At 42.4% G+C, this 13,944-nt stretch overlaps 1 protein-coding gene across 5 annotated transcripts in view; it reads left to right on the top strand.

The window, feature by feature from the left end:
- LOC116842877 (RNA pseudouridylate synthase domain-containing protein 2-like) overlaps positions 1-13,944 on the top strand; it is a 191,820-nt gene that overhangs the window by 66,746 nt on the left and 111,130 nt on the right. The window contains exon 1 of one of the 5 annotated variants that reach the window (XM_032812688.1): positions 4,133-4,156. The exons of the other annotated variants lie outside the window; for them this stretch is intronic. Coding sequence (XP_032668579.1) covers positions 4,148-4,156 — 9 coding nt within the window. The 5' untranslated portion in view covers positions 4,133-4,147. Of the gene's footprint in view, positions 1-4,132; positions 4,157-13,944 lie in introns of those variants that run through there. 5 annotated transcript variants of the gene reach the window in all.

A 13,944-nucleotide genomic window follows, 5' to 3' on the forward strand; every position in this document is an offset into this window, starting at 1 on the left:
AGAGAGAGAGAGAGAGAGAGAGAGAGAGAGTGTGAGAGAGATAGAGAGAGAAAGTAAGGAGGAAGCATGTCATACGATTATATTCACCAGTCTCTTTCGGTTACGAGCAAGTTCCGCATTGTGTAGGATGTCTAATTGATGATCACGATGTGTATAATGTGAAGGTTAATAACCACGAGATGACGATGATTGCGACTACAACGGTGGAAGAGCGAGACCCAAATTGAGAGAAATCGCGAGAGCCTTTTTGCACGAAAACAACGCATTACAACCGGATGCGTTACCTCTAGGAACGTTCTTTTTGTTGTTGATGATAACGACGATGATGATTATTACAGTACGTCGATGAAAAAAGAAGTGAAAGAAAAAAAGGGTGCTTCTGTGCGACGGAAGAAGAGCTCCGGGCACGCGTGGAAGGAAAATTCGAAATTCGAAACCCGTCTTTTCCCCCGCCCCCGTACCACGTACGCGATTCCATCGATTCCATCTCGCGTACGTGGGCAGTGTTCGATGACAATTCGAAACTGATATAGCTGTTGGAATCAAGTTTGTTCTTTTCTGGACGACCAATTGGCCGTTCGATTCATTATCTTCCCCTAGCTATATGCAGTGACGGCGAGCGACTAATATTGCCGAGCGAGAATGAGAGAACGAGAGAGCGCGAGAGTGAGAAAGAGCGCGAGGGAGAGAGAGAGAGAGAGAGAGAGAGAGAGAGAGAGAGAGAGAGAGAGAGATCGGATGGAACGTGCTGCGCTCGCGATATTTGCGATATAAATCATAAAAATAATTACGTCACGTCTCTCTCCTCTCGCTCGCGCGCGCGCACGCGCACGGACAAGTCGATGCGAGAAGTTAATCCGACGTCACGCGAGCGGAACATCGGCACGGTGCGAAATTCCGGGGAAACGCCGCGGGGGAGACTATCGATTTTTCCGTCCTCCCTCGCATTAACCATTTATAAACCGCCGTAATGTGAGTCTTGCTGCGAGGCCTTCTTAATATCCGCGTGTCACACGAAATGCTCCATCAATGACTCGTGTCGGCCGCTTTCGGGGTATCAGCCGGAATTAAACTCTCGACGGGCGTTTCGAGCGGTGAATACGACTCGCGCGCGCGAACGAGGTACCCTGGACGAATATATCGCGCCGTTTGTTCGGACATACGAGAAATATTTATGCTGACGCGGTAACTGCGCGGTCGGCGGTTGTCAGTCATCGGTTTCAGCGTCCGAATCGCGTCTTCCGTCTGCTTGGCGAGATGGCGAAACGTACACGGGTAGGAGAATTATTATGGTTGTTGCAACCACACATTTTCTATGAGTCGAAATTTTGATTGTTAAGCCTTGAATTTTACAACGCAATAGGAGCTCAGTTAGCAAAGTAAGTTTAATTCTAATGATACAAATTATTCCTATTTTGACTCTGATGATGTCCGAAATTTTCCTTTTCACTTTCTTTGGCGTCAAAATTGAATAGAATAATGAGGCTGAAAGTAGGATCAAAATTTCGACTCGATTAAGTTAAATCAAAAGAGGTTGGTATAGGTTTCAGTGTACCGTTTGGCACGCATTGATATTTTTTCACGGCGAACATATTTAGCTGAGTGATATCCTTAGTGTTTTCTCCATGCAGCAATTTTCTCGCAAATCGCGTCGACAGTTTTCGCTGAATTGTTTTCTCTATTCCTTTTTTTTTTGTAGCCGCAGGTCGCTTATTAGGCTTGACAAACTATGCCAAGTATTTGCGATATCGTGGTTATCTGTTTTTTCCTTTTATTTTTTTAACTTCATGTAGCGGTTAGCGCTGTGCGATAACATGCGGGAACTGCGCGCAGCATAATCAATATTGCTCGTTCTGCTTAAAAAGGTAAATTAGTTTCACGTCGTATAATTTGGAAATAATTGGAGAAGTTTTTTCCAATTTCCGCGGTTCTTGTTAACAGTAATTTCACACATATTTTCACTGTATAAAAAGAAAATAACTTGGAGGGAGGAATCTTGAGATAGAGTAATCAGTCGAAATTAACTTATACGATTTAGAAAATAAATCTCTTCTCTCTGAGTTCATATCAAATGACGCCGTGCCGCGACGCGAAGTATATATTTAATATATATATACACATACAGTTATATATATATATATATATATATATATATATATATATATATATAAAATACAGTTTCCGCGTGTTATCGCATAGCGCTAACCGTTATGCGAAGTAAAACAAAAAGAAAAGCAGATAACCACGATATCACAAAATATACACATATATTCTCAATTCAGTTATATGTATATATTATACAGGGTTTCGTTTCCTCAACTTTCGTGGGAACGTAGAATAGATTGAGGTGAACATAAAAATCCTATACTATTTTACAATAGTTGCAATAAATTTCGAAATATTAATTAAAGAAGATTGACGAATTATTACGCGTGATATGGTAGATGACCTCTAATGACGACATGTGCTGTCGTGTGCATTAAGTCAAACTGAACAAAATGGTTCTTTATCATTTTGCAAATAATGTAAATTTTTAGTTATTAATGAGAGAAAATTATTATATGAGATTGCGTGATAATATAATATAAATCTTCTTTAATGCATATCTAAAAATCTATGTGTTCATTTGCAAAATGATAGAGGACTTTTTTGTTCAGTTTGACCCAATCTATAAGTATACAACGACAGACGGTGCCACCGCGGCTCAACTAATATCTCGAGATTTATTGCGAATATCCCAAAACGCGACATACAGGACTTTTATGTTCCCCTCTAAATCCGTTCTACATTCCCACGAACATTGCGGAGACGAATCTGAGACACTTTGTATATAGAGTGTGCCAGGACAATCTTAGAAGCTGTCGTGGAAGGCCTAGTACGGATGAATATAAAAGTCCTATATCGTTTTGTAATATTCGCAACAATTATTGAGATATTAATTAAAGAAGATTTGAGAAAGATCACGTGAGATATAAAAGGTAAAACGTGAATTCACAGTGACAAAAGGTTTATTAGTTAATTAGCATCGGGAAATGCGTGTCTTACGAGAACGTAAGTGAAATCATCAAAGCAATGACAATTTTTCTCTTTTCATTAGCGAGTCGACAGCTACATCGCGCAGGATACTCTCATTTGTACCGTCTACTCGTGAATACTTGGGCCGTGCAGAGTCGAGCCAATTCCTGTCGTGCGAGTACATCAAATCGTGTCGGGATGTTGTACCTATTCGTCACGTGTCTGCAGAAATATGACGGCAGTCACGGAAGTCGCTCGTTTCTTTTCGACACCGTCGAGATCTGCCGTCGCGATCGGAACGCACTCGCCATTTCGCATTTACGTAATCGATATTTCTCGCGATACGTCCGTAAGTCTCGCGACCGACCGAGCGCGACGCGCACTCCGTCGAGCTCCGTCGCCACGAGAGAGAGAGATCATTAACATTATATACATCCCAACTATATTTAACGTGGTAATTAGCGCGAGACGGATGTGCCTCGCGCGAGTCGCTTCTCTCGCGCGGGACAAAACCTTTCCGCGATAATTGAACGATCACGGGCCATTTGCCGGGCGCGTCTCCGAGGCGGTATGTGAGCGTCGTCGCGCGACGTGGATTTACGCAACGGCACACAGCACAACAAATATTTTGGCACTGGCCGGTGGTCGGCGCTGCGTTTCGCAATTGCAGAATTCGTCGTCGTCGTCGTCGTCGTCGTCGTTGTCGCCGTCTCATCGCGCCTCGTGCCTCGGTTCGGCCAAATAGCGGCCAGGCCCCCGGGAAGCATTTCCAAATAATTAGTCGCGGGTCAAGGCTCGCGCGCGCGCGCGGTGCTACGGGCAACAAAACAGCGCCGGCTGTAACAAAACGAAAATAGGAGAGCTGAGCGGCCTCGAGCCGTCCAGCCAGTCGGCGCTACCGGGGAGACGAATTCGATTTTTCGTTCAGGTCGCGCGCACGCCGCATAGCGTTGGCCTATTTAAATTTCTTTAATTGATAGATGCCATGTGAATCGCGTGTGCCTGAGACGTGCCCTCTCTCGGCTCGGCTCGCCTTGCCATTTCGGCGGCCGGGTCGGTAGTGCAAGGGTACCGGCAATGCGTCGCGCGCGCTCCGGGGTTACCGCGCTCGCAAAAATTGATTTCTCCATGTATGTCGCAGGTGAGTCGTGTTTATATCCCGTAATAACACGCTCCACCTAACTAACTGGTAGCTCGCGAGAACTATTAGGCACAGTCAAATTCATTCTGCGAATTTAGTTTGTGTCAGTTCGGTCTCTCTCTCTCTCTCTCTCCCCCCCCCCCCTTTCCCCTTCCCTCTCTCTTTCTCTCCCTTCGTTTCACGCGTAAATAACGTCGTGTTGTATATCGTGGAGTTTGTCACTTTTTTTCATACGGACGAAAAAACGTGGCGACTCGCAATTTTTGATCGATGCGTTTCGACGAGTAACATTCGAAATGCATTCACGTTCTGTCATTGAGCTATTTCGAGAAAAAATTTCGCTGCTATGTGCAGAGAATATTGTCTTTTTTTTTCGTATAAATTCTTCTCAACTTTGACCCTTAAACGACAAGGTGGGGTCTGCAATACTCATTCGGCACATATGTTTCGATACAATTCTTTGAAATGTTGTAGTAATATCTGTTTGCGTCAAAGTCAGATTGTGACGAAATATTTTTATACAATAGAAAAATTTGTTCCTGTTAAATTGCTGATTATTTGTGCCAATGCAAATTCTTACAAGCAGAAGAAAAATAAATAAAAATATCACATCTTGTTTATGTCCTATAATTTCACTCTGTTGTTTGAGAGTTTTTATATGTTTTCCATATCTTTCTAGTAATGCGGGAAAATAGACAATAAAGTGAATTTCTAGTGAATTTTGCGAGAAATATAGTAAATTTTTTAATAGCACATTTTAGTTCCTGAAATATGAATTGCAGATATGAAATGAAAGGATAATTGATTGCTGACGAATGAATCTAATCTTCGGTTAGAAAATTTTACAAAAATTTTTGTTATAAAATTTTCTTCCTTTGTATATTAATCCTACCGATTCCGTTCAATTGGATGGATGCTATATAGATTATCGTCCCACTTTGATAAATGCTTATTTAATGCCATTTTTTCTCCATTTTCTTTCCATGTTGAATTGTCCTTGAAAAAATAGAATTCAGAATTATTTAATATTCGGTCAATTCAATATTATGTCTGCATTTCATCTGTATTCTTAATTTCAATAAGTGATATGTTAAAATGTTTATCTTATAACTGCAAATAAAATGTGTACGTATACTAAGAAAGAATATTAAATAATCTAATAAAGATTAATGGGCAAATATAATTAATGGATAAGTAAAAAAAATTTGTTTCTTCATGATCTATTATTTTCTTTTTCATTGGCGCTGGGGGAAATATACCCCAGTAGACTAATGTGCGTAAACTTTACAGCAACTTTAAATATACTAAATCATGAAATTCAGTAACTTTGAGTCCTTTATATCGCATTTATATTTATCACACAGAATGACGAAGCAGAAAAAATACGAAAAATATTATTACAAAATTTGCCCCAAACAATATGTCACGATAAATGTAATGAAAATAATATCTTATTGAATATAATTTTTAGTAAATTCGTTGCTACACTACTATAATAAAAAATTTACATTACTATAATGAAAAATTTACATACTGATGTAAATTTAGTAATTAATTTAATACATAATATATTTATTTCATAAATTGAAAGAATAATCAAGTTTCCATCATCGATCGTCTTACATAATAATAATATCTTACGTAATAATCATAAAAATCTATATTTATGTATCTGTGAAAATAAATGGATGCATCGCGTCCTGGCATCAGTGTTGAGCATCAATTGATAAACATTTTCTTTGATTAAAATAGTCTCGGCGAATAAACAATCAAAATTAATCAGTTATACATAAAATTACAGGCAATTACATCGATTGACAAAATTAATTATTAATCCAATTTTGATGTGATTGCTTGTACACTAATTAATGATTAATTTTATCAATCGATTAAATTATTATTAATTACATATATGACTATTGATTAATTTCGATTGTTGGTTTGCCGATTTAGTCACAGAAAATTTACGTCGATTAATACCCGACACTGCCTGGCGCGTTCTCCACCTGGGATTCCTGATCCAGCATTTTCCAGCTATTTCCAAAAGCTTCCAGAGAAGAGAATATCGTTGCTCCAAATACAATATTATAACACACGAAAAATTCGATCAGACTTGCTTCACGTTATATCATGAAAAACCGAATCCTCCGCCGTGGCGCGCATTTGCACAGCATGTAGTGTTAGTCGTGAGATTTTCACGGCTTCACCTTCTAGCTACGTATAAAATCTAATAACGTCAACGGGACAGCCGGTATCTCGATTTATGATATTTCTTCTTTAAATATCACGTCGCTTCGCGGTCGGGTCGTGTCATATCCGGTCGCAGCGAGTACGCCGTAATCCGGGATCCGCGGCGGCTTTTCGACGGACTTAGCGTTCGTGGGGGTGGCCTCGGCTAGGTTTTGCATGCGAGTAGAGCTCGCCGCACCTCGACGAGGAGATCGTATTATCCCTGTATCTGCCGTGATCTCCGCACCGCGGAAACTTTCGTGTTCTGTTCGAATTTTGGTCAGCCGGCCAAAGGGATAGAGAGAGAGAGAGAGAGAGAGAGAGAAAGAGAGAGAAAGAAAGGAGAAGAGAGAAAGAGAGAGACAGAAAGAGGTGTCAGGCACACGGGGGAAAACGCGGGTTCGTTAAAGCGCAGTTAGATGGGGGATTAAGGGCGTCCGAAGATATTCAGGCTACGATCGCAATCAGCTGATGTGCCGGCGGAGCGAGAGATGCGTGCCGATCCCGCTCGATTAGATCGCGTGTAAGCGTATCTCGTCGGCGAGAAATACCGCGCGCGAGTGCGAAATAAAAATTCGACTCAATGTACGCGGCATCTCTCTCTCGCGCGAAACCATCCCTAAAATATTCCGAGAGCTTTGCAACGATTCAGGTAGGAAGATTGATATTCGCCTAATTACCTCTCGCGATGTCTCTGCCAACTTTACACACAAAATTCAGCACATTTCTGCGCTCGCATATCATATGCATATATATTATGAAGAATGCAGGCATCTGCAAAAAAAAATTGTGAGTGATATTTGGGAGAATTTTTAGCCGCTTTCATTTATGAAAATATATGATGTTGCTGTTTTTACAGTAAAGGAAAAGAGTAACAATAAAAATCGCAATTTTAGTATATATTATACTTTAAATATCTAAAATTATGCATGCAAAGTTTCATTATAGTTGAGAAATAAAAGAGCATTGTCAGGAATAGCATAAAATAAATAGACTGTAAAATGTAATGTTTTAAAGTGAAAAAATGTGCTATTATTCAACTGTTACACTATACGTACATAAATCAGAAATATTAGCGTATCTCTAATTTCCGACTTTTTACTTTTTCGCGCGGGCAATGCATGTCCTCAAAGATTGCTCAGTTCATTCGTGTGTTTTTATGATTTTCTTTTGACTTTTACGTACCTTGATAAACGTACCTTTGATCCATCTCATCTACGCGGTCGCCAGGTTAGATGTCAAATTAGCGAGCATCTCGCTGCTGCCGAGAGTCTCAGTCGGGTTAATAGGCTGACTCGTCCTCCTGTAATTGCTTAGAGTTCAGGCCATCCGAGCTGGAGAAAGTGCGTTTGCTGAATACGGGAAAAAATCGGGCTCGGACATCATCCCGATGAATCGATTGCTCTTCCTCGTCGGCGAGTTAAGTTGAATCGCGCGCGCCAGGCATTTGCTCGTAATTACGGTGCCGATAATGATCGGCTCTTCGCTCCGAGATTCGCGCAATAATGAGTGCCGCTTAATCCTATCTTGGTGAAATTATCCCGGATCGCGCGTTCCGATTATCCGCCTCGTAGTTCCGAGAACGCCCGCGAGCAAAATATACTCCTTCAACGGCGTCGACTCCTCGCGAATTTCGGTTACACCATTCTGAATATTTAACGTTCTCCGCGATATACCGTGTAGTATATGCGCTGTCGTAATTTGAGAGCGTGATATTATGTAACGGAGTGACAAGAGAGTCTCGACAAGATTTTGCTAGAAATATATTCTGCGTTACGTGAGGTTTCTCTCTCCCTTTCTCTCTCCCTTTCCCTTTCTCTCTCTCTCTCTCTCTCTCTCTCTCTCTCTCTCTCTCCCTCTCTCTCTCTCTGGAATATCTATTATTGCCAATCGTTACGTGGATCATCGCGCAATTGAATTCAATTAAAAATTGCGACAACAGATCGGTCGATCACTCAACAGCGTTCGAACATCCGCGCGCGTCGGCAGATTCCACGCTTTCCCCGTTGAACATAATGTTCACGGATTATGCACTACCGAGGAACACGCTGGCAGTTGCTGAAATTGCGCTGTTTATGTAAATGAAATTGCAACGGAGATAAAAGGTTCTCTCCAAGTTCTATTCGCGAAGCGGCGGAGTCTTGTACACTTTTTTACATACAAACTTTGGAAATTTATAGTAATCGCTAATTATCTTCGCGATACAAATGTTGCTGCCACGTGCAGCGAAAGAATTCCACGGTAAAAATTTATAGAATTTAGTAACCGAGAAATAAATCGATATCCTGCCGTAATTGACTGTTATTTCGTCTTATATATTGAGCAGATAAATGTCTGAAAAGTAAAAAAATATTTATTTGATGGCAATATATTTACTTCTAAATTTTTCTGTTTAAATGGAATAAACAATTGTTTTCATGAAAAGTAACTCTGAGTGTTTCAGGAAAATACACATTTTCTCATTTGTGAGACAAATTTTTTCTCAATGTAGAAATATGTACATTAACACAGATAAATATGTTGTTAGTACTGTCACTGAATGCGTATTTTATATTTTTTAGATATTCCTTCTCGCACCGTATGCGATATTTATATGTGAGGAACTTAAATGTACTATTAAACAAGACTATGTTTCTAGCAAAATTCGCTATATTTCTAGCGAGATTTACTTTGTTCTTTTGCAAGATAAACCTTACCAACAGTCTATTCCCTTCCACTTGTTGTTCCTGTTAAAGACATAGTAAAATTGAAAAGAAAGCTGCCGTAGAAACGAGTCGGCGCAACATTGAGAAGAGAAGCGTGCAACACTGTTACTTAGTTCGTTGCACCGTTCGTCATTACGATGGTTAGTCGCGCGCGAAGAATGTTTTAAAGTCAGAGCTCCATCTTCAGACTCAAAAAGAGAGGGAGAGAGGGAGGGGAGAGAGAGGGAGGAGAGAGAGAGAGAGAGTTCTTTTTCCAATCGATATCACAAAGCATAGTCTTATATGACGTTCTGCTCCGAGGAGGGCTCGGCATTCTCGTTGCCTCTCTTTTATTCGCGTCTCGATGAGACGCAGCTCGTGATGAAAAAGCACTTTGCACGCGAACGTCGATATGTCGCTGCGATACGTTATATTCTCTTCGGCACAGGCGGCAGTTTCCGGAAAGACGAGTGTGGAACACGCGTCGCGGATATAAATGATGGATGCGACACGTAGCTATCTCTCTCTCTCTCTCTCCCTGTATCCATCCTCGGGATTTGCATTATTATATCTGAGATATCGAACCAGCGGGGAAACAATGGAGTCGCGCGGCCGACACGGTAGAGACGGTAATATGCGTAATGGCGTTACGACAACGACGACGAAGAAGCCTGTTTTAACTGCCAGCGGCGCACTACCCCCGTAAAGGGACTTTCTCGAGATTAACGCGTTTAGACCGCGCGTGGCTTAAAACGGCCTCGTTAACTTTCGCGTTATTTTTCGCGGTACAATGAGAACCCTGAAATATATCATCCTAGCGTTTTATCCCCACGCGCTTGACAAGAGACTCGCGATAACGCACGTATCTCATTCCACCGCTGGAACGTAATTACGCCCACGGCGTTGCGAAGTAAAAGCGTACAATTAGCGGACGGCGACAAACACCGGACGGGGGAGAGAGTGCGTTTCCTCTCTCTCCTCAGGGGGAAATAAAAAATTCATATAAATACGTACACAAACACGTACGGAAAAACCGTAAAGCCCGCTCGCGCGCCATCAGCCTCGAACCATCCGTCTTCCACTTGCTGTGCACTTCTCATTGCTGCTCATCGCTCAACGACGGTGTTGTAGCACATCAAGCGCGAATTAAAGTGTGTCGTCTGTCGAGCTATTCGCCGATGGCGCGCGATCTTTGTTAATCGCTGACGAAGGTGGTGGCGTCGCGCGCGAGGCTAATCCGAGGGATGAGAGAACATCATCGAGCTGTGTGGCCCTCTCGGGCGCAGCTCGGCGAAGGATCGACGGAATCCCGACGGTGTCCCTCGGGCGAGAGGTTACTTCGCAACTCCGGGAGTGCCGTCGCCGCGAGGAGGGACTCAGTGGATGGCGGAGTCCGCGCGAGGGACAGACATACGGCGGTATTATAGCGATGAGACCTCGCGCGCGAGCTGCGTATTTTATGCAGGATGTGTATATGCACAGCGTCGCCTCGAGCAGCTGAGAGTCGGCCGGGGTATAAGGCCCTCGGCTTGTCTATGCGTGGTAAGATTTCCTAAGGGATAAGACGCCGACTGCAGTCTATATCGGCGCCCTGAGCGAGATATTTCGAGAGACGTGGTCCCTCCCAATAACTCCTCCCGCCTGTCAAACTTGTGCTTATCGTCGGGAATTGAACAAGTCTGAGCGCGCAGAAATCGACTTTGTAATGATGTGGAATGATAATGTGGTAATAATATATAATGCGCGCACATTTCATTATTAAAATACTCCGTATTACGAATATCGGATATTTCGAATATTTTAACGGCCAAAATTAAATGAACCGCGAACTGATACGTTCTACGTGGGAGACGTTGGAAACGAGAGCAAGCGTTTTGCGTTGCTGTGAAACACGCTTTGTTAACAAAATTATACGGAGAAACCTGAGCAGATGGTATTATTTAATCCGACGTTTCGGGAAACGCGTCGATATGAGGGCACACTGAAAGAAAAGTCTGGTAATAGTTAATAGTAATTTGGTTAAACGTTTCAGTGCGATATTTGCTAATGAGTATCAAATATGCTAATAGTTACCAACTGTTTGGTAATAAATAAGTAGTAAAACAAAATCTTCAATTAGTTAATCAAATGACTTGGTAATTAATATAAAATAATTTGGCAATAATTACCAAATAATTTGGTAATTACCAATCTATTTTGTAAAAGATCTAAGATATTGCGTTAGTCTAACCAAGTGGAAAATATTACTAAACAATATAATTTTATTGAACAAATTGTTCGGTGATACGTAAAGTAATAATAGTTGATAATCAAGTCTTGCTAAGGTTATTTGCTAATACTTGGCAAATTATTTGGTTATATTTACTTATACGTTAAGTTGATACCAAAGTATTTAATAACTATTATCCAGATTGGTTGAATATTCAGCAAATATTTAGTGTACATTCGAATCGACGCAGCCGGGGGTGCGTGCGCGTGCTTACTCTCTAAATTCTTTGAAGTGGAATTTCGCTGAAAATGAGTGAAAAGTGGTAGTGTTTTTGCTCGAAGCAATAGTGATAATATTACCACTTGAAATCTGAATGTTTCATTCAAGCTCGGTGTCGTTCCTAACCCCCATTTTTATGAGCGAATGTCACTCGATTGGAGTGAAAATACGTTCTTCTAACGACGGGACACGTTAGATTAACTCTTTAATTTTGAGGAAAAATGTTTGCTCGGCAATTCCGTGTGGAGAATTCATTTTACATGAACGGAAAGTCACTGAAATTTGAGCGACTCCGGATGGTCGCTCTATTTTCAGTATGAAATTTCATTCTAAGAAATTTAGCGAGCAATCTCTAAATTCCTTGGGGTGAAATCTCATTGAAAACGAATGTGAAAAGTGGCATTTTTTGGCTCGAAGAGAGATAGTAAAAATATTACCGCGCGAAATTGTAAGAATGAATGTTTCATTCCATTTTAAATTTGATTCTAATTCCATTTCAGGCAACGTTTCTATTCGAATATCATACGTACATTAGATTCATTCTTCAGTTTTGTGTGAAAATATTCACTTAAAATTGAAATTCAGTGTGGAGAATTTACTTTATATATGTGAGTGAAAAATCACCCTATTTTTCGAGTAGAATTTCACTACGAGAGATTCCGAGAGTACGTTTGTCACTTTTTCGCGACACGATCTTGATGGCGTTAATTGGCGGAAACAAAGCCCCGAGCGGTCAGTCTCGATTATTCTCAAATACCGTGTCACGGTCCTTGTGGACGGATCGACTCGAAGACAGAAGGAGCGGAATTTGATCGGATCTGCGTCTCGCACGGGGTCAGTCTTGCGCTCGGCCGTCACGCTTCGGCGCGGCTTCTCACATAATAACTCCCGGTTGCTTCGCGGCATTTGCATACGCGTCGGGGAGAGAAGAAGAAGGAAGAGGGGCGCAGTTTGTCACGTCAAGTGTTTGCACGGAGATGCGTTTGGTGTAGAGGCGCGGCCTGGACGGTACGGTGGAATCGCCGCGGGTTTATCAGGGGATAATTTATCGGGGGTTTATCGTGTCGGGTCACGGTATAAAGAAGAAACGGGAAAAATCGTATTCGCCGAGAATTTTTATGCGAGAATAAGAGGGAGACTCGATTAGATCATTGCCGGAGATAATCCCGGTGTTTCCGATAATTGTTGGAGTACAACAAAATTCCCCGTGAAATAAGAAAGGAACAGAGAGAAAAATACACAGAGGAGAGACGTGTTGCGCTTTCGCGAGGTAAAGCGCGAAACCGCGACGGGGTTTCTCTCGTTCGCATCTGCGAGACGAGAAATCGGATTTATACGACGGCCGGGGTTTTCGCTCGCGCGGAATCATTCCCAGAACTCGGTTAAGCCGCAATACTCCCTCGGCTGTCGCTCCGTGCGGATAACCCGAGGGTGGATTTTAAGCTATATGCTCTCCGGAGCACGCGCCAAATCGGGCTTTTGAACCGCGATTACGGACGATCGTCTGACTTGACGTTCTCTTGGGCAGCGCGAACAGCAAGTGGCCGCGTATCTGCTACAATCTCTTCCTCCTCCCTCTCCTCCGTGGCTTGCCACGGCTTTGCCACGATTTTTCGTTACGAGATGCGAAAGGAGAGGAAGCGGTGTATCGCGTAAAAATAAAAAATTTCGTAACACATTACATCCGACATTATCGCAACGGAAACGCGAGGAATTATCTTTCGAGATAGGATTTAAGTGAGGCATAGTCAACTGAAATTGGAAATTTAAGAGACCGCGTGCGGATCTCATTCGGTTTAAAACGTTCTCTCAGTTATCTCTCTCTCTCTCTCTCTCTCTCTCTCTCTCTCTCTCTCTCTCTTTCTCTCCTGTCTCTTTTCGTTTTCTGTTAAAACATCGTTTTCGAGGCGCGGCACGGTCGAGGGTGAGGCCGTGATCGACCACGACCATGTTATCTACGCAATCTCCGCCACGGCAATGACAAAAATACGCCGCGCGTTTATACGTGTTACATTTGGCCAGCGGCCACCTTACCTGTGCTTATTAAGGAGATGCTCTATTCACGGTGTTGCACGTGACGATCCTCAAGGCAAATAACTACGTACACGCGATGAGCGCTCAGGCGTTGACGTGCGGAGACCGTGACCCGTCCCTAATCGTCGCGAGTATGCGGATTCGTGCCAGATGGAAGTTTTTCAGTCGGGGGGAAATTAGGATGTCACGCTGGGAAAGAATTATGTGGCGCTGTTTATAGATTATTTGACTACCCCCGAAGTCTGTCGGAGTCGTGGCAACGCACGACCTGTGCACGGTGAACGGTATATTACGGCGAAAGAAAACGGATCGATGACGGGAAGAGAAAAAGAGAGAGAGGGAGAGACAAAGAA

Source organism: Odontomachus brunneus, unplaced genomic scaffold, assembly GCF_010583005.1.
Source record: "Odontomachus brunneus isolate Ranch 3 - 2012 unplaced genomic scaffold, Obru_v1 Obru_scaffold_028, whole genome shotgun sequence".
Classification (NCBI taxonomy): domain Eukaryota; kingdom Metazoa; phylum Arthropoda; class Insecta; order Hymenoptera; family Formicidae; genus Odontomachus; species Odontomachus brunneus.